This window comes from Theobroma cacao, chromosome 3 (genome assembly GCF_053813885.1).
Source record: "Theobroma cacao isolate CCN51 chromosome 3, ASM5381388v1, whole genome shotgun sequence".
NCBI lineage: Eukaryota > Viridiplantae > Streptophyta > Magnoliopsida > Malvales > Malvaceae > Theobroma > Theobroma cacao.
In genome coordinates, this window is record NC_142641.1 from 37,154,402 (window position 1) to 37,177,557 (window position 23,156).

The 23,156-nt window shown below is 35.2% G+C and overlaps 3 protein-coding genes across 5 annotated transcripts; 1 reads left to right on the forward strand and 2 right to left on the reverse strand.

Annotated features, from left to right (window-relative positions):
- Positions 1 to 7,437: 7,437 nt before the first annotated feature.
- Positions 7,438 to 10,986, reverse strand: LOC18605270 (putative disease resistance protein At1g50180). Its single transcript, XM_018116708.2, has one exon. It carries the CDS (start codon positions 10,365 to 10,367, stop codon positions 7,695 to 7,697), a length of 2,673 nt encoding a protein of 890 aa, XP_017972197.2. The 5' UTR covers positions 10,368 to 10,986; the 3' UTR covers positions 7,438 to 7,694.
- A 58-nt stretch (positions 10,987 to 11,044) lies between these two features.
- Positions 11,045 to 18,313, forward strand: LOC18605271 (uncharacterized). 3 transcript variants are annotated; one of them, XM_088804656.1, is made up of 7 exons: positions 11,045 to 13,049; positions 13,949 to 14,020; positions 14,108 to 14,179; positions 14,812 to 14,883; positions 14,956 to 16,785; positions 16,903 to 17,817; positions 17,916 to 18,313. In XM_088804656.1, exons 1-7 carry the CDS (start codon positions 12,224 to 12,226, stop codon positions 18,260 to 18,262), a joined length of 4,134 nt encoding a protein of 1,377 aa, XP_088660782.1. In that variant the 5' UTR covers positions 11,045 to 12,223; the 3' UTR covers positions 18,263 to 18,313. The 3 variants fall into 3 exon arrangements, with proteins under 3 accessions (XP_088660782.1, XP_017972119.2, XP_017972121.2); XM_018116630.2 differs by having other exon boundaries at positions 14,812 to 16,785; XM_018116632.2 differs by having other exon boundaries at positions 14,812 to 16,785; positions 17,995 to 18,170.
- Positions 18,314 to 18,465: 152 nt separating this feature from the next.
- LOC18605275 (Cupredoxin superfamily protein) lies at positions 18,466 to 19,340 on the reverse strand. The gene is made up of 2 exons (XM_018116633.2): positions 19,150 to 19,340; positions 18,466 to 19,025 (listed from the first exon to the last, which is right to left on the reverse strand). The coding sequence occupies exons 1-2, from the start codon at positions 19,307 to 19,309 to the stop codon at positions 18,634 to 18,636; spliced, it is 552 nt and encodes a 183-aa protein (XP_017972122.2). The 5' UTR covers positions 19,310 to 19,340; the 3' UTR covers positions 18,466 to 18,633.
- Between the last annotated feature and the right edge of the window lie 3,816 nt (positions 19,341 to 23,156).

Here is a 23,156-nt window from a genome sequence, read left to right on the forward strand (position 1 = left end):
CTGGTTTTCGGAAGGTTAGGGATTTTGGGACTTTCGCGACATTTCTTGTTTATTTTTCCGATTGAAGTAAAAAAGGAAGCAGCTTGGGGAGTTTAGGGTTTCTGTGGCTTTGTTTTGGTTTTTTGATCTTTGGTTAAAAGAAGAAAGAGTAGGGGGAAGGTTTAATGTTAGGTTTTCATTTGGCAGAGAAAAAAGAGATTTTGGGGTAAAGAGAAGGAAGAGAGGTCGCCAAGTAAAGAGAGAAAGTGAAGAAGAGAAATGGGGAAGGAGAATAGAAAAAGAGCTTTTATACATAAGGTTTGGGACCCAAAACCGCGTACTTTGAGAGAGAAGAGAAAGCTGATACACACGTACCAAACAATGCATTTTGGAGACTTGGCGAGCTACAACAGGTGGGCCTCTTCCACAAGCCTAGTAACTTGGGCCACTCCTAGCCCATTAAGGTAAAGTCCTTCATTTTTTATGGATCTACTATTGGTTTGGGTTTGTTTTGGATCTGGACTATTTCATTTAGTTGTAGATGTATTTTTGGTGATGTAGGTTTAATTTAAATTATTTTAAGAAAATGTTATAAAAAATTTCAAATGATATCTTAGGGTAAGGAAATTAAAACAAATAGAAAAATATAAAAATAGTAATGATAACAAAAATAATAAAAATGTTTTAAATATGTTTAACTAAAAAAATATAAATGTAGAAGAATGTTTAGTTATAAAAAATAGGTTTAGATAAGTAGAATAAATATATAGGATGAAAGTAAATGTCTAAATAGAAAATATATTTATGGTGATAGATTTAGTTAAAGTAAAAAAAAATACAAAAATGAAAAGAAATTTAAATGGGAGAAATGGAAAATATCTAGCTATAAAGAAATAGATTTATATATATAGATGAAAGGAAATATAAGAAAATAAAATATACTTATTCATAAATAAAATAAATTAGGCAGATAATAAAAATGAAATATTGAATACAAATTTATTTATATAGGTATATATAAAAAATGAAAAACATGATATAATATAAAATTATAAGTATAAAATAGAATGATTGCTTTGGATTAATTCCGATTACGAAATTTACCCAGAAAGGCAAAGAGTTACTATTCTTGAGATGACTTTCTCAAGAACAAAATATAATTAGGTTTTTCTCCAAAGTGTCTAGGTAAATCTTAATTTTATATTTCGAAATTTCGATAATTTAAACAATTACCTTAAATTCATAAAGAAATAAATTCATATAATATTTCATCTAAAAATAAAATTGACATGATTGTTAATTAATTTAAACAATGATCATCTATAAACCATTTGTTGTTTATTAATAAAAAATAGTTCAATAAAATAAAATAATATTAACTCATAATATTAATTAAAAATTATCAATTTAAATAAAATGTTTCTTTAAAATAGTAAGAATAAATGAGGTATTTAGTTGTGTTAAACTATTTTATATATATATATATATATATATATATATATATATAAACTGTAATGAACAAAATTATATTCATAAATGCGCTCATGTGACATCATTCATAATTTTATTTTAGCGTAACATACGTGTGACACTCAATACCCTCGTATAGAAGTCAATATGACCTTATCAACGAGACAAAAGTTCAATGGATGCTGATTTAAGTGCCAAATGATGGAGACGGGTGAAAAGAGTATTTTAAGATAAAAAATTTCGCACATGAAGAAGTAATAATAAAATAATAATATTTTTATAAGAGAAAAATTTACGAGATAAAAGGTGATTTGGATGTGAATCAAGGCAAAGTAAGATGTTTTGAAGCCCCAAAATGCTAGTGAAAAATTTTGAAATAAAATAATATTAAAATATTAATATTTTATTCAATGTCAAAATTTTCCATGAAGGAGTATATGGTCAATATAAGTGGGGGAGAAGAAGAATAAGAAAATTTTGGAGAAAAATGACATTAATGAGGCTCGCATGTCTTTATTAAATAAAGCTAGCGCGGGTAAGTAAATATTTAAATATTACAGTGTTACCATGTTGAATCATAAATTTGATATTTTATTGGTACAAGTGTTAAGGAAGAAAATTGGAAAGAAATTGGAATTAGAAAATTGTGGGAGGATACAATTAAAAAAGGTGAAAACCTAAGATGGCAAAACAGTAATTTCTCATAAAGCTTGGTCAAAGCTTCCAAAGCAAGCTTTAACTCTCCATCCTTATCCCATGGCCGGCCATTGTGTCCAAGGCATCACCTTCCTTCTTCATCTTCTCCCAACGCCATTTTTGTTCCTCCACCATCAAAATCAAGATTTTCATTTTTTTTCCTTATTTTCTTTTCTTTTCTTACTCCTTCCTTCTCCTAACTTCCTAGACATCAAACCTGCAGCTTCTAACCCCAATTTTTAGCACATCTAAACCCTAGGAGAGAGAAACAAAAATCTCTCTTTCTTTCTTTTATTTTCAATTTCTACTCCACTTTCAACAACACTTAGATTTTGGCTTCAAATCTTCATTTTTAAGGCTAAAAGTTATATATTTTCAACCATTGAATTTTTAAATTTATGGGTTTGTAATTTTAGACTTTATTTTCTAAGTTTCTTCAAATTTCCTTTCCTTAAAAATTGCTAGGTTTGGTTGATCTTTATACATTCAAGCACCAATGTAAAGAAACTTCAAACTTGAACAATTAGGTTAATGGGTTTGTGAATTAGACTAAAATTTTAGGTTAAAAGTTGGGTTAGAGTGTAGATTGTATAGTGTATATTTATTAGAATTATTAAATTCAAATCATGACTTAATGGGGGTTGTTATGGCTTATTGGTAAATATAGGTTTTAACGGTATTTCGAGACTACTTGGATTAAGACTTGGTGAGCACTAGTTTTGTATGGTGGCATTAAGGTGAATGAACTTGCATTAAAATGTTTTGGGATAAATGCATTTATTTTTTGTTGAATCACTTGAAATATTTTACTGAACTTTTATAAAAAAATGCATGAGAACAAGCTTTTGATGAAACGTTTTTATGTTATAAAATATGAATGTGATGAACTCATGCGTTTCCATATTATGTTAATGTGTATGTTATGCATTGAATGACACTATTGGTTGACAATTGTAACCATGCGTGTGCGGTGTGGGAGTACACATGACTGTGATAGTAGTGTACTGTGTGAGTGCACACATTGGTGATATATGCCATGGGCACGATAGTGGTGTGTTGTGTGAGTACACACACTGATAATATATGCCATGTGCGTGATAGTGGCGTGTTGTGTAAGTGCACACACTGATGATATATGCCATGTGCGATATGAGAGTGCACATGATGATATTGTCTTGTGCGATGAGGAAGTGCACAGGATGATTCTAGCTATGTGCGGTGTGGAAGTGCACATGAGCTGGTGAGATGGGAGTTGTATACATGTATACACATACCATATAAAGGTTAAGGAAATAAAATGTGATTGTATTGAATATTGAATGTTGAAATTTGAAAAATGCTTTCCAATTGAGTTTTCATTGCAGCAGAAATGGATTTTCATTGTGACAAGAATTCTTTAACTTGATAGCCTTGGTTTTCGTTGCAACGAAATTCATTCTCGCTGCAACAAGAAACTATCGAGTGTTGGGGGCTTGACTAGCCTAGATTTTTGCTGCAGCAAAAATGCATTCTCACTACAGCGAGGAACTCTCGGGTGGTTGGGTAAAATGCCTACCCAGATTTTTCTTGCAGCGAGAATGCCTTTCCGCTACAGGGAGATTCGCTCTGCTATGCTTGCCTTGCTTGAACTTCCTAAATGTTTTAAAATGAGTTGAAAAGCAGCACGGAATCGAGTTTTGCTCATAATATACAAAATTGCATTGTTTTTAAACAAGTGCATCATGTTTTCGAAAAGCTCTCCATATCGTTTGCTTATTCCCTTCCTATGTTCGCTCACTGGGTTTATACTTATCCTTTTCAACTTTATGTTTTAGTTTTTAGGTTCGAAGATAGTTAGATCTTAGGTAGAGGCGTTTCCTCCTGTTCATTTTACGATAGGTTTACCAGAACACTCTATGATAGTATACACACTAGAGTCACTCCGCTGATAGTTAAGGTCTTTTGAATGTGTATATGGTTATTTCAATGTAATTCATAAGATTTGTTGTAAACACTGTATGTGTGGTGTGCATGATAATGTCGCTACAGGTTGGCAAATGGTAATATTATTTTGTGAATGATATTGTTCAATTGCCATGATTTATTTTTGAAAGGAAATTTTTTTGAAAACAATGAATTAAGAACCTTAGAAGGAAAAGAAGGACAGGTGGTCTAATAAACGAGTTTTCATATAAAGGCTTGCTTGGGCCCGATGGGCTACGCTTATTGGGTCCTTGCGCCGATCATGGTCCGGGAATTGAGCTGTGACAATACGACACATTTATTTTGTTAATGGTAAGAGAATTTTGATGATGGGATTTTGTTGTTCAATTTTCTATACATGCAAGTATACGTATCACAAAGATAATATAGAGATGAGTAGAGTGTCAATCCCACAGAGAATTGAATTAATCGTTACTATTAACTATTAAAATTAACACACTCTAATTTTATCTAAACAATTAAAATTAATAATAAAGATTGAAACTAATAAACTAATAATTAAAACTAATATATTAGTAAAATTACTTCTTGTGATTACCAGACCTAAGATTATGATATCCCTTAATACTTTATTTGAAGATTGTCTCTCTTTCTTGATTCAGTTTGATGGATTAAGTTGCTAACCTAGATTCTTAAATTATTTATAAGTCTCTATCGAGTTTCTCATAACCTTTCCCAATTAATTTACTATATGTCTATGCAAATTAAATTGAAGAAAGATTAATTAAGTTTGTGTTCTAATTTTGGCTACGAATAGCTTATAGGTGTATGTCTACCCTATATGCAAATCAAATCACCTAATCAATTAAGTGCATTCGATCATATTCTATTCCATTCAAGGTCTATCTAAATTTTCTTCGTTAAAGTTTAACCTAGATTTCCAATTCAATCTAATTGGTGGCTAGTCAATCATAAACATTAAGAATAGAATAAAATAAATAACTTAAATCTATCAAATATAAGCAAAAGAAATATAAATAATTCAAACTACATATTGAGTTCAATCGTAATTTTATACTAACAATTTAGTTCCTCATTAAATCACACACCATCATCAAATAAAATTTAAATATTCAAATCGAACTAAGAAAAATAAAAAAATAACAAAAAGATAGAAAAACTCAAGAATCGTATTCTTGATGTCCAAATCTTCTTGAATCCTTCAAATTCTTCTTACCTTCAATAACTTTGTGGCTTGACTTTCAACTATTAATCTGGTGTTTCATTCTTTTTTTTCGAAAGTCTTTCGAAAGATTGTTTTTATAGGGTTTTAAAGTTAGGCCAAGTTGGGTAAAGAAAGAAGTCCATTTCAGCTAGGATGTCCTTATTAGACTATGTGGGCCGCAGTCTTGCCCAATTAGAAATCGTAATTATTCTAGGACTATTACAGTGTGTCAAATTCAACAAGATTTTTGACCACCTTCCAAGCTGAACTAAGCGAAGTGATAAACATGAAAGTTGGATATTTTTCTCTTAGCTTTCCAATGGTCTAAGAATCACTTCATTTGAAGCTCTGTAGAGAGAGTTATGGCTAAACTACTGAAATATGTGCAATGAAAGTCTGTACCTTAAAATTGCTCTTCTTTCTTCCACTAAAATTCTTCTTTCATCAAACACCTACAAAAACACAAAAAAATCAGTAACAACTTATCTTAATCATATTAACACCAATTTAAGCATATAATTAATTAAGATTAGATTGACTCACCTCATCATATTAGTGTCATGTGGCATGACACGTCATCATGTCAGTGCCACGTGGCACTATCACGTAATTGGATGCCACTAGGGAAAGGGACTAAATTGAAGTAATTTTTAAATCGAAAGATTAAATTATTACGATTTTAAGTAGATGAACTAAATTGAACAAAATATCCTAATACAGGAACTTTCTAGATATTTTGACCCTCCAAATCCAAATGGACGCAAGCCCAACTATGCATTCATGACTTTGGACCTTCCTAAGCTCCCCTGTTGTAATATTTGCTTAAGATATATAACTTTAAAATTAGTTAAAAATTTTAAATATGAAGTAAGATAATTATAATGATATCTATACTATATATAAAAGCAAGATGATTTGATTATTGTTCAATTTCTTTTGATTGAGTCTCTAATTGAATGACAAGTGTTATTCAATTAGAGTCCCCCCATTATATATTTTTTTTGGGCTTTTTGTATTCAAAATGACATCGTTTTGATATTAGGCCTTTTACATCCCTGATTGTCAATTAATGGTTTTTTTTTTTTTGACTGGTTAGTCAATTGTTCTCTTATCGTTGATTTCCCTCTCCATTTTTTTTCTCATTTTGTTGTTTTGTTATCTTTGCTTTTGACGATCAGCCTCCCAATTGTCATTAGCCTCTCTTTTGGCTGCCAACCAGCTTCTGTTTCCTCCCCTGTCGTGCCGGACTCTCTCTCCTCTACTAGTACCTCCTTTCTCTCTCTTCCCATTCAATTAGTTAAATGATTTGAGTAGCATTTACCAAATTAATGCTTTATTCGTAGCATCTCCTCCGTCCCCATTTAACAAGATTGTGTTGTTATATATATAGCAAAATCCTTATATCAATAGATTCATAAGAACAACAATTGCTAAAGAGTACAAAACAATCTTTCTATAGGTTCAATAGATCTTTTGTCCGACCTTTTGGTCTAAAATGAATACTGCTTCTCTAGCCAACAAGTTTTGTTTTAGATACACTGTTGGAGTAGAGTGCGTCCATTTCGTCATAAAAGCATTAATTCATGCATGGAGATACTGCCTAAGGTTTCATAGTCTGTGTGTGAATTTAAAAAAGATTAGAACAGAAAAAATACCATAAGGTAGATATGCGAAGTAGAAACTGCATGTCTAACATGCCTTGGATATTGATATTGATTTTGTTGGAGATTACCGAAAGAGTTCAGTATGCAAACTATGTAATCCTTTATAATTAGGTAATAGTATTTTCTTTCCTGCAAGTCACCTTTATATAATGAAGTAATTCAATTTAAAAATATGCAAAGAACAATATAATTAGCACTATTTATTTATAGCTAGCAACAAAAGCAAGAAGCAAGTTAAATTTCAAAATCCCCATTATATGAACCTAGTTACCAAAATTCCACTCGAAAGAGCGATTAAAAATTATGAGTCAAAAGAATATTTTCTTTGTTTCTACTAGCTTTTTTTCTTTCTTCTTTTAATCTTTCTTGTTCCATGTATAAGCCACATGCAGACATTTTCTTCCTCATTAAACAAATGCATTGTAATTTGTTTGCAAGAGCAGCATTTTTTTTTTTTTTGAAAGTTTTGCAAGAGCAGCATTTACCTGTGTTAAATCTTTCAACATCTGACTAGGAGGAGCGGTCTGATTGCTTGATTAACTATAAGATAGAGACTTTTCTGCTTAGCATCAACGCAGACTAAAATAAAACCTAAAGATAAAGATTCAAAAGTAAATGAAACAGTGCTAGTTTAAAAATATTCAAGGAGAGTGTCTGTTCCTCAACAAATGAAGCCATGAATAGTTTATGTTTAAAGTATCGCCATTTGCCAGAATATCTGCTGAAACGGCAAATTATTAAACAAATAAGATAGAGGAAACATGCTGCACTTTATAAAAATCTTCACCTCGAATCCTATCCACGAATGATTTTGGCATCTCTTCAATGTCCAACTCCCGGAGAGCAGTAAGGGATCTCATTCCTTCAGGGAGCATCTTCAAGTTCCCGCAATTGATTATCCGGAAACTCCTAAGCCTTAGCGCTGCACCTTCTTCAAGATTTAACTCTTCCAAGGATTCCAAGGAGTGAAACTCGAGGAACTCAAGTTGAGGAAAGCCACTGACGGCTATTGCCATTTTTGCTCCATCGTAGGAGCGTGCTTTCAGTCTCAGAATCAATAATCTTGGCAAGTTCTCAAGTATCCCTACCGAATCTTGCTTGAGATGAGTATGTTCTAATGTCAACTGGGAGAGATTTGGTGGGAATTCCTGCGAGCTAGGTAACTGTCTTATAGTTCCTCTCATATGCAACTTGACGAGATTTTGAAGAGCAGAAAGTTGAGTGAGCGATGGAAATTCAGCATCTTCAGTACGCAGGTACAGGGACTGAAGTTGTACAAGTGCCACAATGGAGTTAAATATTTCAGTTGCTTTCAAGCTGAAGTTTCCTCTGATTCCCAATTTTCGCAGGCTGATTAAATTTGCATGGTTGTTTTGCATCCATTTTTGGACATTTATCTCTGACAGAGCCTGGAGATGCTTTAGTGTGTCGATTCGCAGAGGCCCCCCATATTTATGCCCGCACATATAAAGATACCGTAATTTTGCTATCTTCCATATGACATTGGGAATTGTTTGGAGATGAAGATTTGCAGCTACATCAAGAGTCTGCAGGTTCTGCAAAGAACCTATGGCTGATGAAAGTTCCTGTAGGTTGGTCTCCTTTAGCCCCAAGTACTTTAAATGAATTAGAGACCCAATTATGCTCGGAATGGTAGTACATGGTAAACCCTCCAACTCCAGGACTCTGAGCAGTTTGAAATTTTTGCAAATATAATCTAGATCGCTGCCTTTCATCTTATAAGGATCATCTCTATAACAATTAACCTGACTTTGGTGATGATCAACTCTAAAGAAGAGGAGTGAGCGGAGGTGGGGATTTGGATGCTTGTATTGTCGCCAATTGAAGGTAGAATACATGGAATGACGTCGAGATCTAGCTGAAGGATGGATATTTTGACTTCCTTGAATCTCATGAAAGCCCTCTGCTTTGGCCTTTGAGATGGAGAGGTCTCGTAGTAGATCATGAAGACGACATTGTTTAACTCTCTCGTTCATACTCAATTTGGCTACTTGAACCATGTTTCTCTCAATTAACTCGTTCAAGTAATCCTCTGCTATGTCCTCCATCCTTTCACCTTGCTGTGGTATCAAACTCTCTGCAATCCATAGCCGAAACAATTTATGCGTGGGAATCGGGTGGTCTTCTGGGAACTGTCCAAGATGGAGGAAACAAGATTTGAGGTAATATGGCAAATCGTTATAACTCAAAGCCAGTATAGCAGATACTCCATTTGGGTCTTCAGCAAAGAACGAGCTCATATTGGAAAGAACCCTTTTCCATTCTCCCAAATTTCTTTTTCTTGAAAGCAATCCTCCCATCACAATGATGGCTAGTGGTAAACCAGCACATTTTTCGACGATCTCCTTCCCAATTTCCTCCAACTGTGGGGAACGATGTGAATCAGCGCTATGAATGAAAGCTTTCTTGCAGAACAACAACCAACCATTTTCTTCGCTCAGAAAATGCAAATCATATGGAACACTTCTAGCATCTGCTTTCAGGGCAATACTCCTGTTGCGAGTTGTAAGCACCACTCTGCTTCCATTACTTCCGTCTGGAAAGGCCTCAGATAGAGAATTCCATGCTTCTATGCTCCAAACATCATCCAAGACCACCAAATACCGTTTTTTTCGAAGATGTTCATAGAGAATTTCTTCCAATTCTTCTTCCCGCAACTTTTCCAAATTTCGTCCTGTTGTCGCCACTTGCTTTATAATTGCCTGAAGTATGTCTCTAGTACTGAATTCCTGCGATACATAGACCCATGCTCGGGTAGGAAAACGAGCCTGGATATCACCATGTTTGTAAACCTTTTTGGCAAGAGTGGTCTTGCCAATGCCTCCCATTCCGACTATTGAAATCGCATGCCAATGGTCCTCAGTTTGGACAAGTTGTGTCACCAGCTTAGCTATATCATCGTCCAGGCCAACAATATCCTTTTCTTCACCGCGAGGAGATGATCTTCTCTGCTTGCGGAGCTTCTCCCTTGCAGTGCTAATCCCCTCTCCAATGTTTTTGATACCATACGTCTCACGACTCTGAGATATATCAAGGATTCTTCCCTGGATGGCCACGAGCTCTTTTGCAATCTTGGAGCGATGTTTCCAATCTTTGAAAAGGGAAGCAAACCTTTTGATGGAGTTCTTTTTCTTGAGGGAATCGATTCTGAGGATAAACGTGTCAATGAGATCCTCAGCATCATAAGCAACATATCTGATATCGGACACCCAGTTGCTCACTCTCGCATCATCATCTTGCTTTGCATCTGCATCCCTCAAGAAACATCGCATCCGCATCAATTCATCTTTTAAACGCTCAACTTCATTTCGAACGTTTGTTTGAAAATCAATTTCTTCGAGTATGTCAGCTAGCCTTTCTACCACAAAGGAAACAGCAGCTTCAGCCATGCTAAACGCTTTAATCTCTTCTTGGTGTAAATGTATGTCTGGTGAAGAGGAACTATACGATTCAATTCAGTTTTCACTTGGTTTAAAACCGAGAAAAAGCTCCGGTATTTATTGAAGATGCAGGGAGTCAGCATCAACGGAAATGCATCGACGTCGTCATCTCCTTTTATTCGGGTCCACGCGCAGAAGGAATCAGTCAGTTGTATCCTTAGTCCTTCTCCAAAGTTTCCTCAAAGTTCAATGAGAAAGTGGAAAGAAGTTGATTCCTTGTACATGTGAAACCAAATAAACGAAAGGAATATGACTCGTTTAAGATTACTTTGCCAAAGTTTCCTCTTATAGCATCTCTCCTTCACTTTCTTTCAGCAGTAGAGATTATCCACCGTCTTTTACCTCAAACCCGCACTTTCCCCTGACTCTATCCCACTAGATCCGCTTGTATACTCTCAGATCTAGTACACTATCTATGAAGGTTGATTTCTTGCAGATCTCGCTTAATAGAGAAGAAAAAGAAAACAAATCATAATAACTTCGTCTGTTAGCTTATCAAAGAAGTTTAGATCTCATCTTTTGGAGTGGCAGTGGAAGGTGTTCCAGTCCAGGCTTTGTAGCTCTCCTTTCAGTCTAAATATGAGGAAGGTTTCGTAATCCAACCTTAGTTGCTGCAGCTTGTGAATGTTGCTGTAATCTCCCTCCAGAGCTATTATGAACTTGTCTTTTTAGCTTGGCCGCTTGTAAACTTAGATCTAAGTTTCTTTTTGGATTAAAGTTCTGATGTAAGTTTTAATTAATAATTTCGAGGTAGTGCAACTTTTTATTATTTGGAGGCCAATCAATCTGCTGATGCTTTAGCAAGCTGTGAGCTGGAATTAAAGCGCTCTCTTCAAAAGTAGGTTTGCTTTGTTTTACATGTGGAAAAAGAGAAAACGGTTTGATTAGTATTAGCATCTGGAAAATCAGCTCTACTTACAGTAAAAGAATGTAATCACTTTGGTTGACGACTGGCTTTACCTCCAATAATGGATCCTGGAACAATAGAAAAAACAAAAGAGACAATGATCGACATCTTCGTGCTAATCTCCAAGAAGAAAAGGGTGCCTTTGCGTATCAAGTGGATTTCTTCTCTGTTTCAAGATGTGAATTGAAATGAACATTAAATATTAATGCCCAAAGCAGACCTTTGCTGGCTTTTTCTTTTTCTACTTTACTCTTTTGCTCAATATATTATTATATCTCTTACTAGCCTAAAGGTATTGAAATGTCGTATGAAGTCTGTGGTTGATTGAAGGATTAGAAACAGTGATTTGTTTCACAATTTCTATTTTCTTTGCGCCTTTCTTTCTCATTCTCACCAGCCAACCTTTCATCTCTAACTCCCCAGATCTCTAACTTCTTTCTTTCATCTTCCTAAGTATCGTCTGATGAGTTTTGAGGTCTGCTGGGAATTCTGTGTGGTCATGTTTTACTATCGTCACACAAAAGCTGAGTCCTTGATGGAGACGTAGAAATGTTTTTTTTTCCTTTTTACTTCGTTTCAAAAGATTAACACTTTCTACATTTTCACAATTCCATAGGACAAGGAATGAGCCCCAGTTTTCATGGATAGACGTCTTTGCTGTTTTTGGTATCGGTTAGAGACAAGGTCCAACAAGAAGAAAAGGAGTAGAATCTACACCTTAACCCTCCACTAGAAGGGTAAAGCCGTGAGGGCCAGCCTAGTTATAGTGAACCGTCCATTTTCCTTTCTAATTCTAAAGATCCTGCTATTTTTAGGGCCGTTATTTTTCAGTTTTATCTCAAAACTCCTCTTCCATTCCCGTAAGCGTCCATTTCTCAATCTTCATAGTGCCAGAGTCATGGAGATTTCTTGCTTTCATAGTTTGGTGTTGTTGGTTCACTTCTTCATTTTGTGCGTAGCCCGTCTTCACTCATTAACTACTGATCAGTCTGCGCTTCTGGCCTTGAAAGCCCATATTAATCCCGAAACTCTAAATATCTTGGCAAACAATTGGACTGCAGCTACTTCTGTCTGCAATTGGATTGGTATTACTTGCGGTGGCCATCCCCAGAGGGTCATAGCATTGAATCTTTCTTCCATGGGTCTAAGTGGCACCATCCCTCCATACATTGGAAACTTATCTTCCCTCGCTTTGCTATCAATAAAAAACAACAGCTTTTATGGTTCTTTACCGGACGAGGTGGCTCACTTGCGTAGTTTGAAAACTGTGGACTTTGGAATCAACTTCTTAACTGGAGAGATACCACCATGGTTCTGGTCCCTACCTGAACTTGAAAACTTGGTACTAAAAGGTAACCATTTTCTGGGTACAGTTCCATCATCTTTAAGCAACACAACTACATTGAAGAACATCGACCTGAGTTACAATCAGCTCTCAGGTTCCATTTCCTCCAACCTTTTTAATGTGTCTTCCCTGCAAATAATTGATCTCAGCTTTAATAGACTATCTGGTAGACTTTCAGTAGATATGGTCCTTCCAGAGTTACAGGAACTCTATTTGTCTGGGAACCAACTCTATGGACAGATCTCCAGAAGTTTATTCAAATGTAGACAGCTAGAAGTACTATTTTTGTGTTCTAACAATTTCACTGGAGCCATACCAATGGAACTTGGGAACTTAACCATGCTCAAGGAGTTGCATCTTAGCCATAACAACTTGGAAGGTATACACCATTTTACTATAACTCCCAACTTTGTAGAGGGATTTTTATCAGTCTCAGCTTTCCAATTAATGCATGTCTATATAACTTTGTTAGAGAATGAGAGAAACCATATCAAGAACATTTGCAAAATGCTTAGACTTAAATTCAGTATGAAGGGTAAAAGCTAGATGGCTACTTCATTTTTTACTATTTTATTTCCATTTATTCGTCGATTGGTATCAAGAATTTGATACTTGGGAAGTAGAATTTGTTTCATTCACCATCTTAATTTCTTACACGTGTCTGGTATGCCGGTAAGGATTGAACATCAGTAATTCTTCTACTAGGACTCTTAGCTAGATATTTCCATGAGTAGGTAGAATTAAATTTGAAACTGTGGTCCTCACTAAAACCCATTGAGGTGGGCCTTTGAATGTAGCAAGCTCTAACTATGCCATCACATGAAAACTACTCAAGAGCTTTAATTTAAATTCTTATTATATATTTGGTTGCTAGATGATTGATTTTGGTTACCATGATAATCATCTTACATTTTTCGAATATATAGACCAATATTTGAAGGGTAGATTGAGTAGGGCGCAAAAAAGATATAGGCTTTCAACATTTTGATTTGGATTGGAAAATTACAACAGCAAAATGATAACAATTGTACATGAATATGATCTCTCTGATTTTTCATGTTAATAACCTTCATTTTGACATAGCATCTGCAATCTAGGCCTAATTGAAGAAGGTTTCACTTGCATATATGTGAGGATTGACGTGCAGTTTACATTGAATGGAATGAGTAAATGGATTATATATAGTACATTTTGTTGTAATTTTTTTTTTCTAATGGCTTATAGGTCACTAAGCAAAGGGTTCATAAGGTGATTTATCTTGGTGATAATGATTTGTAGGTACAATTCCTTGGGAAATTGGCCACCTAACCATTGTAAAGAATCTGAGCATCTCAAATAACCACCTTGCAGGTGCAACTTTATTTTCAGTTTTTAATATTTGCCTAGATATGTCATCATACTTGTTAGTGTTTGATTGAACTGCTTGGATTTATCCAGGTCACATACCAAGCAGTATTGGGAACTGTACATCACTCAAGGAAATAAACTTCAGTGTAAACAACTTGACAGGTATATCATACTTTTCTAGTTCAGCATTACTAGCCTGTGTGCTTAGGTCCCACCTTCCAAAACAGGCTTCATCTTGAAAAAGGTTTGAATTTACCGCTGGATCTGTATTTGTGCTGGTTGATTACAAAGGTCTGGCATAAAGCGGACCATGGGGATAAAATATGGGCAAGGTGAGAGGGGGATTTGGTAATTTGCTTACTCTCAAGTGTCATGACTGAATATTATTGCATAACAAAGAAATCCCCTGCATTACTAGGTGGTCATCAATGCTAAATTTAACTTGCGAGGCTCAATACCTCATACCTTTAGGAGATAGAAATACAGGTTGGAATCAAGCAGGACAACTTAGTATGTCACGTTCATCCTATGAGATCAACAAATGCTGACATCTTTTATGGGGCCAGAATGAATCATTGCCTCTTTTAATGAGGTTTCTCTATGTTGGGCAATATTATTAGGTCACATTAATTTATTTCCTTCAGATTGTCTTTTTAGGTAGGCTTGATCTGGCAACAGCTTGATCGGATAGTTACATTTCTTCTTCTTCATACTTGTTAATACAACAATGTTAAAAAAATATGAGTAGAAACTGCAGAATTCAAATGTTAAAGTAAGGGTTCCCTTTGTGGCAGGTGCACTACCACCAGAGATAGGAAATCTTTCCGGCCTAGAGGTGTTGAGAGTTAATGATAACGTCTTAAGAGGTTTTATTCCATCCTCTGTCTTCAATATCTCAACATTACAAGTTGTCTTGCTGTATGAAAACTACCTTTCAGGAAATCTTCCACCACTTAAAGGCTTCTTCCTTCCAAATCTTGTTGAGCTTCACCTTCAGGGAAATGAACTTCAGGGAACAATTCCTAGTTCCATCTCAAATGCATCGAAGCTCACTTTCTTGAACTTGGCTGATAACTCCTTTACTGGCTTCATTCCTAATACAATTGGCAATATGAGAAATCTCCAGAAACTTGAATTAGCCCATAATCAATTAACAAGTGAAGCATCCAGTCCAGAATCAAATTTTATTTCTTCATTGACTGGTAACAGGCATTTGAGAAGGATGGTGCTATCAGGCAATCCTCTAGGTACCATCCTCCCCAGGTCTATTGGCAATCTCTCCGTTTTTCTTGAATACTTTTTGGTTACTGATTGCAAACTTAAGGGCAGCATTCCTGCTGAAGTTGGCAATTTAAGCAGCTTGATAGCTTTAAAACTGGGAGAAAATGTATTGACTGGTATTATTCCAAATTCAATTGGAAGACTACAAAAGCTGCAAGGTTTGCACCTTCAAAGCAATAGATTACAAGGAACCATTTTGCATGATGTTTGTAACTTGAGCAGCTTGATGGAGTTGTTCTTAGGTGGTAATGAACTTTCTGGATTAGTACCAGAATGCTTAGGTAATCTCACAGCTTTAAGAAATATCAGCCTAGGCTCTAACAGATTAACTTCGATGATACCGTCAAGCTTGTGGAGCCTTAAGGATATTTTGGCCATAAACATGTCATCAAATTGTCTACAGGGGTCTCTTCCATTAGAAATAAAGAATTTGAAGGTTGTGACTGAAATTGATTTGGCAAAGAATCAGTTATCAGGTTACATTCCTAACAGCATTGGAGAGCTCAAAAATCTCGTGTATCTTTCTTTAGCAGAAAATAACTTACAAGGCTCTATTCCAGAATCCTTTGGTGGTTCTATAAGCTTGGAGTTCTTGGATCTTTCTCGTAACAACCTTTCTGGAGTAATTCCTAAGTCCTTGGCAAAGCTCTTTTATCTTAAATATTTTAGTGTGTCTTCTAATGAACTCCAGGGAGAAATTCCCAGTGGAGGACCCTTTGCTAATTTCACAGCCCAATCATACGCGATGAACAAAGCACTTTGTGGTGCAGCACGACTGCAAGTTCCTCAATGCAAAACTGGTACCTCCAAAGGAATGTGGAGAAGAACTATTTATCTTCTAGTCAAGATTTTTGTGCCAATGATTGCGTCAATATATATGCTGCTACTGATCCGTGCGTCGGTGAAACACTTCCAGAAAAGGCTGATAAGTCCTTTTTCAACAAAAAAACGAACAATTTCATACCTAGAAATTGCGCTAGCAACGGATGGATTTAGTGAAAGTAACCTACTTGGCACTGGGGGTTTTGGTTCTGTTTACAAGGGAACAATGAAAGAGGAGAAGAATGTCGCAATAAAGATTTTCAATGTGCATCTGGAAAGAGCGTTAAGGAGTTTTCAGGTTGAATCTAAGTTACTGTCCATTAATTGTCATCCAAATATTGTCAAACTCATGAACAGTTTCTGTGATGATGATTTCAAAGCCTTGGTGCTAGAATACATGCCTAACGGGACCTTGGACAAGTGGCTTCACACTCATAATTATTTTCTGAATCTCTTGCAAAGACTTGACATAATGATCGAAGTTGCATCAGCTTTGAGTTACTTACATGGAAAACATGTCGTTCACTGTGATTTGAAACCTAGCAATGTCCTGCTAGATGAAGGTATGGTTGCTCATGTGAGTGATTTCAGCATTGCCAAACTCTTGGGTAGAGTGAATGTAGTACAAACTGAAACCATGGCCACTGTTGGGTATATGGCACCAGGTAATGTTTCTACTTTGATTTCTATTTGCATTATATATTTCATGTATGCAAGTAATTTCTCTGTCGAATCTAATTTGAAAGGCTATCCTTTAAAATGCTTTGCTATCTTACATGTAGAATATGGATCAAGTGGAATTATATCTGAAAAAACAGATGTGTATAGCTTCGGTATTCTACTGATGGAAACATTTACCAGAAAGAAGCCCACAGATGAAATGTTTGATGGAGAAATGAACTTGAGGCGCTGGATATATGAGTCATTACCTGATGCGGTAGATAGAATAACAGATCTAACTTTGCTTGAGACTGATCAGGAAGCCTTACCTGCTAAAACAAGATGTATACTATCAATCATGAAAGTGGCTTGGCTGTGCACTGCAGAGTTGTCTGTTAAGAGGAAGACTATGACAGAAGTTGAATTAGAGCTTGAGATGATCAAACAAAAATTTTTAAGGGACACTGAATGGTTAGACCAAAGGGAAATATATAAAAGTATTTCACGCCAAGAACTTCGATTAGCAACAAATGGGTTTGATTCACTTACAATAGTTCAGGTTATGGAATCTAGTGTCATGCACAGAGGAATACTGCCAAATGGAGTGATTGTAGCAACTAAGGTTTTCAATCGACTAAAAAGTGGGCGGGAGAGTTTTGCAGTTGAATCTGAAGTGCTCTCCTTTATTCGCCATCGGAATGTTGTCCAAATCTGGATGATGTGCAATGACGCTGATTTTAAAGCCTTGGTGCTACAATACATGCCCAATGGATCTCTGGAACGGTGGCTTCATCACAGTTATAACATCTATTTTAAGAATGTATTGACAATGCTTAATACAATGATAGATGTGGCATCAGCATTGTGCTATCTCCATTTAATGCGTGTCATTCACTGCAATTTAAAACCTAGCACCGTCCTGCTAGATGATGATATGGTTGCACATGTTAGTGATTTTAGCATTGCCAAACGCTTAGGCGAAAGGATTGCTGCAACAAAAACCAGGACCATGGCGACTGTTGGCTATATGGCTCCAGGTAATGTTTCTCATCATGTTCAAGTACAACATAATCTTAAAATCATGTATTATGCTGGATATATTATACCTAATTCATTATTACTGTTTTATCTATAGAGTATGAATCAACTGGAACTGTTTCCGAAAAAACTGATGTTTATAGCTTTGGCATTCTACTGATGGAAACATTCACCAGAAAGAAGCCAACAGATGAAATGTTTAATGGAGAAATGAACCTTAGGGGTTGGATATGCTCTTCATTACCTCATGCACTAGACAGAATTGTAGATGCCACTTTGCTGCGGTCTGATAATGAACACTCAGCTTCTGATAAGACGAGATGCATATTATCAATCATGGAAGTGGCTTCTTGTTGTACTGCAGAGTCGTCTGATGAGAGAATGACTATGACAAATGTTGAAACCAAGCTCATTAGGATCAAAAAACAATTTCTAAGAAGCTAGGGATTAGTTGCATTGTGAAACCTGATTTTCTTGAATGATTTTGCTTCATTATATTTTAAATTTTGAATAGAATTATGAGTTCAGGCATGCCAGCAAATAGTTATCATTCAAGCATAGCAACATTTAAGTCATTAGATCTTAGCCGTGGATAATGATCACCTTGTTATGTTGCATCCTCTTGAGGACTTTAGCAACTTTATTCATCAGTGCAAGTGGAAATACGATGTTTATAGAAAATCACAATATTGAAAATCCACATAAAATGAATTTGCCTGAAATTAAAGGAAAAAAAATATTAAACTCCTAAGTATACAACGCAAAACAACCTTGACATCATATAGAGTAATCATTCTTAGCTATGAAGATTATTCTCAAATCTGCGCCAGAATTAGCATTGTAGCCATCAAATGTAGCAAGGCTATTACAAGGGATCCAATTCCACCAACGACAAAGCCACTTGACGTGGGAATAACTGTTGAAGGGTTGTTGCTCTTGGAAGAAGGCTGCCGAAAAGTAGCTCCAGGCTGTGCTTCAGGAGCACCAGCAGTCGTAGATGCTTGATCATCCTCTACATTTACTTGAAGCTTCATCCCTCCTAGACAATGCAACTGGTTACCACAAACGAAATATCTAGCACCAGCTTTTGACAACGTTACTGTTGTGTTCCCATTTGAAAATGTTTTCAGAGTATCTGTTGTGTTGCAACGTTCAAAACTTCCTTTCCTAACCTCGCATACACTGTGATATGATGAGTATTGGAAAGCTACAAGAAACAAAAACAAAAGGCGATTTGTCACTGAACTCAACCAGCAAATCTCAAATCTTTATGTGGAGGCAGAGAAGGAAAACAAAAATTGTAAATCTCAATTTGGCAAGAGGACACTTACATAGAACATCACCAACTTTGAAACTCTTGTCACTAGCCCATGAATCAAGATCAGTGCTTATGTCCCAGCCCGAAGTGTCCCCAATTACGTATGTCGCAGCGTCACTTGTTAATGCAAAGCAGAAAATAGCAAGAAAATAGAGCAGAATTAGCTTGGCCATGAATGAGAGATTAACTGATATATTTGAGGGGATGAAGTATATATATATATATATACCTGAGGTTTGCTTATAATTAGATGACCTAACTTCAGAAATGCAAATGACATTTGTTTGTTGAACTGTAGTATTTGTTATTATTATTTATGGCATTGAGTGAAGGGGTAAGATATCTAAAATAACCCTACACTTTTGGTTCTTTCTATTGGTTTTTGTTGTAATTGGAAACAAAGGCGTTAATTTGTTGGGTTACATTAAAATGGAGGTCATAAAGGGTGAATTTCCATCAACTGAACATTTTTTCTCTTGAATTCTATTAAATCTGATGCCTGGTATGGCTGCTCTGCTGTTAGTCTAATTAGACCACTAGCTCTCAAGTAATTGAATTGCTTAAGCTTAAGAGTAGTCTTCCACAAATAAAAAAAAACTGTTACTCGATTTAAGCACGTTTAAATTGTTCCCTGCACCTCAAAATGGCTTGTAGCTCAGGATTTTATGACTCTGGCTGATTCCTTTCGCTTCATTGGTTAACAATAACATTTCTCTGTTGCCATCTGTTGGTTTTGTTGGGAGCATGGAATCTTACTCCTGATTTGGTTGCTCAAAAGAATTTTAAGGTCATACAAGCAATTGCCTTATCTTTCTTGTAAGACTGGACATGGTCTTTGCTCAAGTCAATGGGAAGGGCTTTGGAGCTGGGAGAGGTTTATCTGCCTCACCAGTAAACTTCACCCTCACCCACTCCTCACCAACATTGTGGGCTAAAGCCCATCATCAAAGTCTTTTTCCATGTAGCATAAACGATCCTGTTTTTTTCCTTTTGCCCCCTCCACGACCATGAGGATTGGATAGAGGAGGGCATATTTTTTACTTAGCTTTGGTCAGCTCTAAGCTTTTGACAAGTCAAAAACTAATTAACCTTGATATAGATGCCGTTTTCTCCAATGGCTTTAAAAGGAGATTTCTTCACGTAAAAGAAACGAGATCGAAAGCTCCTTTAAATATATGCCCTTCTCTTCCTGGCCCGAGCCTGGACAGCAGCTGTCGCCCTTTAGCTGGAATAGTTTGGAAACGTGAGGGAATCTTGGACTTCCAGCCTTGGTGCAATAGGTGGCCTGATTGGAGAAATCATGAGACTGTGAGATGGTGTAGCGGCTTTGATAAGGGAAGTCGGGCTTGAATCCAACATGCAAAGCTTGGGTCCTTAATGGGCTCAGCCTGGTGACACAATTAAAAATTATACGTAGAAACTCTTGGTAATAATTAAATGAAACATTATAGAAAAAAAAATTAAAACTTTATAAAAACCAAAACAATGATTTATCCCATCAATTTTGATAATGACCTCAGCTGGACATAAAAAAAAAACACAAAAGTTCAAACTTTAGGTACAAAGGCTAAATTTTTTTTTCTTATGTGTAACATTAAAATTAAGAACGTGCTTAGTTAGAAGGAATGAAATAATTATTTCTTCTTTATTTTTATTCTTAAAATAAAATTATATTTAGTTCAATGGAATAGTTATTTTTTGTAATAACCATTCCAAGAGAGACTTGAAAAACTATTACTAAAGCCCTCTTGGTAATGGTTATTCCAAATAATTGAGAATAAGAAAGAAAATTGATTAAACAAATATACCATTTTACATTTAAAAATTTACGTAATAAAATAATACTAAACTTATTTTTTTCTCTCTTCCTCACTCCTTCTCTCTCTAAAGGATAGAAGATACAAAATATTTTACTTCATTTTTAAAAAGAAGGAAATGAAAATATTTAAATATTATTTAATGTATTAATATTATTTAACTATAATAAATATGATAAAGAATATTATTCAACATTATTATTTGAATATAATAAATGTAATAAAGAATATTATTTAGTATTATTTAAATTTAATGAAGAATATATTTTATCTTTTAATATTAAATATTATCTAATTATAATAAAAGGTTTAATTATCTTTTAATACAAAATATTATTAAATTATAATAAAATTATGTTTGTATTTTGGTGAAAATATTATTTAATTATAGTAAAAGGTATTTTGATTTTATTACTTAGAATATTTTTATCTTTTAACAAAATAAATTCTTTAATTTTAATAAAGAATATTTTTTCTCATCATAGTATTTTTGTTTTTTAATTAAAAAATCTTTAAATTTTAATAAAGAGTATTTTTATCATTTACATATTATTCTTTAATTATTTTTAAAATTATTCATTCCAACCAAACAATATAATAAATAATATTATAAATTTCTATCATATTCCATTTTCATGAACTAATCTATATAATAAGTATTCTTTCTCTATTCTATTCTTTTAAAATGACTATTCTATTCTCATTCTGTTTCTTTCGGTGAACCAAATATGTTGTGAATGTACTTAATAACTATAGTAGAAGTTTCCAGATATAAGTATGTGATCCTATGACCTTTTGAGTGTGTCCAGTGTACACACATTGAAAGGGGTGGTTTGTTATGTGACCATAATCTCCTGTTGGGACGAATTGAGGCTTTAGTGCAATGATATCCAAACTCAATCTTATTCAAGTGAGTATATCCTTATATATATATGCGAGTTTCATTTGAATCTCATCTACCTTGAACATAAAAGATAACAATAATTGAATTTAAATGGTGTTTCTTTAGAAAATGGGTCATAGTATTAATAAACATCTAGAATTGCAAAGCCAGAATTTTGATATGGGTCCTTGTAATAACTCTCCAAGCAAGGGGTCCTAGTCCTGTCTAAAGTCACTGGCCGGAACCCATTGGCTCAATTACAATGTTAATGGCCCTGACTCCCTGCTGCAAAATGAGAAGCATCACTGAGCTCTGCTTGAAGGAGTAAAAAATAGAACCGATTCATTGCAACATACGCGGCCTTACGCGCAATATTCAAGCGAAAGCCGCCAAAAGTCTGTATATGCAAGCTAGCGTCGTTTGTGCAGTAAAGTGCTGATGTATTTTCTAGCTTCATTAACCGGGATAAACGTTGAGAACAGATACATAGATATGGAATCCCGAGGTTGGTAAACATCAAGAATGTGCCCCCTGCAACAACTTGCTCCCTGTCCACTGTTCAAATCCAGAGAGCTTACCGAAATATTTTACACACTTCCTCATAAAGTTATCTTTAGGGATGTAGTCCTTGAATCTTCTGCTTACATTCGCTTGTCATGGTCTGCATTCAAAGCATTATACTTCCACAGTAAGTGTATGCCCTCACATGTGACCTTCCATTTCTCCTATATAAAAGATTTGCAAGATTCTGTAGCATATATACAAACTTAATCTTTCTTCATTTTCTTGTCTTTTGTTTTTCAGGGAGTTTTTCTTTGACCGCCAGAATTGTTCTTGTTAATGCAGAAAAGAGGCAGCAGGCATGCAAAGAAGAAAGTAAAAGCAAATAGACAAAACAGAGAGCAGAACTTGGTTAATATCGATCCCTTGCATTAACTGACGAGAAATGCATAAATATATACAAGAGCTATTTAACTAACACTTGTACAAAAAATATCCAAGTGTTTGACACAGCATTAGAGCAAACATGCAGTGCTTAAACGTCCTAGGACAAATGTGCAGCAGCATGCACTGTGAATTACCAAACCAGCACAACAAAACAAAGTGGACACTTGTCCTGTACATAGTTAGACAAAATGACATTCAAGCTAGTTTTTATCTCAACACTCCTCCTAGCTTGCTGAATATTTAATTTGCTTCTTAGCTCTTCAAACCTGGACAAGTGAAGAGGTTTGGTTCGAATATCTGCAAGCTGATCACTGGAGCTACAATGCTGAACAGATATATCTTCATCCTTTTCAGCTTCTCTCAAGGCATGGT